The 6000-nt window shown below is 39.2% G+C and overlaps 1 protein-coding gene across 6 annotated transcripts in view; it reads left to right on the top strand.

Annotated features, from left to right (window-relative positions):
• Window positions 1-361: 361 nt before the first annotated feature.
• Window positions 362-6000, top strand: part of RNPC3 (RNA binding region (RNP1, RRM) containing 3) — a 57567-nt gene continuing 51928 nt past the window's right edge. For all 6 annotated transcript variants that reach the window (XR_014326015.1, XM_082834034.1, XM_082834033.1 and 3 more), the window contains exons 1-2: window positions 362-619; window positions 1758-1805. Coding sequence is in view for 5 of the 6 variants with exons in the window: in XM_082834034.1 (XP_082690160.1) it covers window positions 428-619; window positions 1758-1805 (240 nt within the window). In the remaining variant the exon portion in view is untranslated. The remainder of the gene's footprint in view (window positions 620-1757; window positions 1806-6000) is intronic.

Below are 6000 nucleotides of genomic sequence, written 5' to 3'. Positions count from 1 at the left end.
CCAGACCTCCCTGGCGCCACGCCCAGACCCGCTCCCAGCTAGCACATGCGCAGCAGTGACTCCATCCGGCCTTGGGGTTACTTCCTCTTTCGTGAACGCGGCTTAAGTCTCTCACGCGTTGACAGTTTTTTAAAATCCTTACACCTATCTCGAGGGAATTTTTGTTTTTAATGCCGTCATCAACTACCTGAAATTTGAATCGTTTTGCTTTCCCATCACCGTGGAACCTTGCCCTTCACTCTGAGGTACGTGTCTCCGAAGAGTTGGCACCCGTCCGTGGTGCAGGTCTCGCGAGAAGGCGACATCTCTCGCGTTACTTCCTTGTTTCCAGAATCCTTAGCGCGAAGTGGGAAAACACTTACTTAGCTCAGCTTTTTATGATCACTGCGGTTTCTTCAGTGGCTTCCCTGTTGGTTCTCCGTGACAAATGGCGGCTTCGGAACAGCCGCTGCCGTTGTCGAGAGGATGTCAGAGCTCTGCTTCGCTTTCTCCGCCGCGGGGCGACCGAACCCTTCTAGTGAGGCACCTGCCAGCCGAGCTGACTGCTGAGGAGAAAGAGGACTTACTGAAGTATTTCGGGGCGCAGTCCGTGCGCATCCTGTCCGATAAGGGGCGACTGGTAAGGGCGCGCCAGTCCCGAGCCTCCGGGGAAGGCCCTTGGCTGTTGACCTGGGGAGGGGGAGTTCTGACAGAAGGAAGAAGACAGAAAAGAGTGAGGGAAATGTGCTTGTGTAGTGGGGGCTTCCCAGTCTTTCCTCCATATCAAAATAGTCCCAAGTCAGGTTTTAATTGGCTCGAGCCTAGGTTAGTCGCCGCGCTGCGGAAAAGGGCAAGTGAGAAAGGCAAAGAAGAAAAAATGAAAAGAGAATCTTAGTTATGTTCCATTTTCCCATCCTGGGAATCTCGAAACTCCTCTGAATTTGGAGGTATTTCTCTTAGGCTCAAGAGTACTCTCAGAAATATGTAACGAAGGACTGTTTAAAAATCTTGGTACTTATAAGCCAGCGTTAAGACATTCATCTAAATAGAGGAGAAGCTACAGTAGTCGGTAACTTGAGTAAACTAGTTACAAGATTTCTACTAAGTTTTTGACGAGGATGTTATTCATAAAAAATTTCCAACGGAATCCTTCAGGGAGCAATATTTTAAGACTGTTCAAAGTCCAACACTGGGATGTACACAATTACTTTATTCTCCTTTATACCTGAAGATGTTTTAGATGAGTTCTCTCCATTAAAATAGCAGTGGTGATGTTAAGTTTCTGCCAGATGGCCTGTGATGGGGCAAAACATCAGTGGTTGAAGTCTCCCCACGTGTTTCTAATAATGCAGCCAGGGTTGAGAATTACTGAGTTAGGAGAAAGACCAATTTAAACTTTGCATTTGGCTATATAAAGGAAAGTTTAGATCGTAGATGCGTTATACATGGAAGATATTTTATATTTTTGGATGGTTTAAGGGTGGTCCTCTGTGTATAGTAGGGGTTTTTAAACTTATGGACTGTCGAACTACTTGAAAATATATGTAAAACATGCTGTGTGTGTGTGCCCCTTTATATGAGAAAATCTTTCATCTCAAAGAAGTTTGATCCTAAACTGATTCAAAAGCAGTGTACTGAATTTAGTAATCAGTTAAATGATCTGGATTTTCTGTCCTTTTCTGTGATTTTATTAATGTGTCAAATCACTGTCAGCTGGTAAAGTATCAGACTTCCTTATGAGAAATTATATTTGAAATAATTTGTATCTTCTTTTTCAGAAACATACAGCTTTTGCTACTTTCCCTAATGAAAAAGCAGCTATAAAGGTATGACTTTTTCTTTTCTATTATTAACAATTTTCTGTTATCCAGTTTTAAAAAATGGAGCATAATTTTAAACTATAGTTTTTAAAAGCAAAAGGGTTTGTATTTTCAGAGTTTGCTCCATAGGCTACATTTGGTTTGTCATTTGGCAGATTTTGCCCAATGTTTGGACATAAGACTTGTAGATTAACTGGAACATGAATTAAAATTGAATTGTAATCTCATATGTAATTAAAAGTGACAAATTCTAAAGGATGCAAACATTGATAACTATCTCTGTAACTGTTGCAAGACAAGATGTTTTAAGCATTATATGGAAAATATATATATTTAAAAAAATCCTAGGGGATCATTTGCAAAGGAGGTGACCTTTGAGGTAGACCTTTAATGATTAGTTAGATTTTGAGAAGAAAACAAAGGGAGTTGGACCTTCCAGGTTTAGAGAACACTAAATAAAGCTGTGGGGCATGGAAAGTCCTAAGTGGAGCAAAAACTAAGGGTTGAAATTGAAATAGGACTTGGAAGATAGGTTGAGTCTAAATTTGGGTGGAAGGGAGGGAGGGATTGAATTTTGTTTAGTAGTTATTCTTAAGGCACTTGATATATTTGAGCTGACCAGTAATATGGTCAAATCTGTGAAAGACATCTGGTAGAGTTCATGTAATGGATTGGATATGGAAAAAGATTAGAGTTAGAAAGACCAAATGGAAAGCAAAGACAAGAGAAATGTTATAATGGCTAAGGCAAGAGAAAGGATCTGAATAAGGCAGTAAGAAGACAAAGGAAGAAGTAGATACAAATTTGGTAGAGATTGTGTTTTTTGGTCCTGTGATCCCCGTAGATGTAGTGGTTGAGAGAGAGGGAATACTTGGAAATTTTTGGACTGAGTTATTGGGTTATTACATTAGTTGACAGGGGCAGGATTCAGAGGATGTTTGCAAAGGTAGGTAATGAATTCACATATTATCTATTAATTTTGTGGAGTCTGTGGGCTACTTCTGTGGAAATATTTTAAAAACAATTAAAAATATGGACCTAGAGCTGAGGCAGGGTTAAAAATAGTTTCCTCAACAAGGTAAATGGATATGGTTGCCCAAAGGGAGAAGAGCCAGCAAAGAAGACTGGGAGGGAGAAGATAAAAAGGAAGTAGAACTAGAAAATAAATTTTCATGGATGCAAGGAGAAGAGAGTTTTAAGAAGATAAGATCCTGTGATGACACAAGGTGAAGAACGAACACAGTCTATTAGTAAAGTATTTTTATTGTGAAACTATAGAAATGACCCAAATTCTTATCAATAAGAGGGAAGGATACTTTAAATTGTAGTATATCCATACACTGGACTACAACCCTCAGAGAATGAGCTCAAATGAATATGTATTAATAAGGAATGTAGCCCAGATAGAGTACATGAATAAAGTTGCAAAACATATAATATGTAACCTTGGAATTTTGGAAAACTAGTATCAATACTGTGTATGTTAGTTTATGCATAGAACAAAATGTAGCAGAGCTATACACCAAATTGAATAATAAATGTCTTTCTCCAAGGATGGGATTACAGAGGACTAATAATAAATGTCTTTCTCCAAGGATGGGATTACAGAGGACTTTCACATTATATGTATTAAAGTATAGGAAAAATTTTTTTTCAGAAAAGACCTTTTGAAATATAGCATAAAAAGTGTTTAGTAAAATATGGTAATGAAAACCACCTTGTTTTAGAGTCAAGATTAACTTGGAGGAGAGGGCATGGAACCAGTCATTGTCTAACATTAAAACTTAAAAGCCATAACTTTGAAAAGAATGTGTGACATAGATTTTGAGAGGAAGAAACTTAAAGCAATTCAGCTGTATTTCAGATAATCAAAGGCTCACTGATAGTAAGAGGTCTAGGCTGATTTAAGGACTTGAAAATTATTGAAACGTATAGAAACTTGCTTTGTAAAATGGAGTCGAATAAGGATGCATAAAGATGGTAGAATAAAATTATAGTCCCTGTTGGGCTTCCCTGGTGGAGCAGTGGTTGAGAGTCCGCCTGCCGATGCAGGGGACACGGGTTTGTGCCCCGGTCCGGGAAGATCCCACATGCCGGGGAGTGGCTAGGCCTGTGAGCCATGGCTGCTGAGCCTGTGCGTCCGGAGCCTGTGCTCCGCAACTGGAGAAGCCACAACAGTGAAAGGCCTGCGTACCGCAAAACAAAAATTATAGTCCCTGTTAAGGCCTAACGTTCCATTTGTTCAAAAAATATTGAGTGCCTGCTATGTGCTAGATAGTGCTTTAGGTCTTGGGATATATCAATGAATAAAACACAGATTTATGCCCTCATCGGAGCTCACATTCTCAAAGGGGAGACAGACCATAAATAATAAACTTAATGAGTTTAATATTTTAGAAAATGATAAATACTATAAAAAAAGAACGATAGGATCAGGAGTGCTGGGTTGGGAGGATTAAGCTACAGTTAAGGTAGTTATGGTCATATTTGAGCAACACTTTAAAGGAAGTGAAGGAAGTTAGCTAAGGGAATTTTGGGGAAGTGCATTCTAGTAAGAGGAATAGCTGGCATGCACTAGCTTGTGGCTAAAGCAAAAAAAATGAGGGGAGATATTGAATTTGAGGTCAGAGAAGTAAGAGGGCCATATCATGTAGGTACTGTAAGGACCATAGATGTTACTCTGAGTAAAATTGGGAGCCATTGTAGTATTGTGAGCAAAGCAGTAACATAATTCACCTTATATTTAAAAGTATCACTTTGTGTTGAGAGTAGATAGAAGGCAGGGAAGAGTAGAAACAGGGAAATCTCTTAAAAGGTTATACTGTTAATTCGGTCCAGAGATGATGGTCGCTTGGACCATGATGGTAGCAATGGAGATGGTAGGAAATAGTCAGATTCTGGATATATTTTGTAGGTAGAAGCAAACAGAATTTCTCAGTGGCTTGGATATGCAATGTGGGAAAGAGGTGTTAAGGATGGTTCCACGATTTTTGACATGAGTAAATGAAAGAAGGGGGTTACCATCGGAAGGTTCCCGATGGAGACCATTTGAGGGGGAATGGGGAGAGAAGATTCAATTCCTGAAGTCTTAATTGTAAAATATTTAAAATTAAGAGAAGCTTTCCAGTAGTTTGGATATATGTTCCTGGATTTAAGGACAGAGGTTTGGGCTGAAATTATAAATTGGGAAATCATCAGCATAGAGATGGTTTTTTAAATTAGGGTGCTGGATTAGATAGAGAGGACCAATAATAGACCTCTGGAGCATGACAGCATTAAGAGTTTGAGATGGCATAAGCCACCGTGATTGAGGAGTAGAAACAAATGAGCTGGGAAGAAACCTGTAGGAAATTATAGTGTCTAGACACCAAGTGAAGAACATGTATGAAGGAGGGAGTGGAGTGATTGTGTTAAATGCAGTAAAATGAAGATTGAGAATTGACCATTGTTGTGGCAGTACAGAATTTGTTGTTTATGACAAGCAGTGTCAGTGGACTGATTAAGGCATGAACCTGATTGGAGTGAGTGTGAGACTGGATGGGCAGGGAGGAATTTTAGATAGAGGGCATAGATAATTCTTGAGTTTTATTGCAAGAGTAATTTAAAGCGGAGTGAGGGTGGGGGCGGGTGGGCGAGAGTGATAAGTTGGATCAACAGATGAAGAAAAAATATTTTTTAGGATGGGAGAAATCAGACTATGTTTGTATGCTGATGTCGATGATCCAATAGAGGACAGAAAATTAGCAATGTAGGTAGGAACACACCCTGTACAGTTCCAGAGAGCAGAAGAGAGGCTGGGATTTAGTATACAAGTAAAACAACTAGATTTAAATAAAAACATGGATTGTTAACATGTGATAACAGATAGAAGATAGAATATGTGGATGCAGAAGCTGGTAGATGGAAACTTATGGTGGGAAATCTGAAGTTCTCATCTTGTTGCTTCAGTTTTCTCAAAGTAGGAAGCAGTATCCTAGGCTAAAATAATGTGACAGGAGTATTGTGAGGTTGAGGAAGAAGGAAATAGTACAAAATATTGTCTTAGAGATTGGTAGAAAAAATGAACTAATATATTTGACTGTGGCTTCCTTAAGGGTCATCCTCAGATTTGTGGTTATGAATTTAAAGTGAGACTAGCCCAATTCATTATGTTGGTTTTTCTAACCATTTTCAGCTGCCTGGGTATAGGCAGCATTGTATT

Source organism: Leucopleurus acutus (genome assembly GCF_964270905.1).
Source record: "Leucopleurus acutus genome assembly, chromosome: 2".
Lineage (NCBI taxonomy): Eukaryota > Metazoa > Chordata > Mammalia > Artiodactyla > Delphinidae > Leucopleurus > Leucopleurus acutus.
Note: the sequence above shows the minus strand (reverse complement) of the source record. Positions and strands in the feature narration are given on the sequence as shown.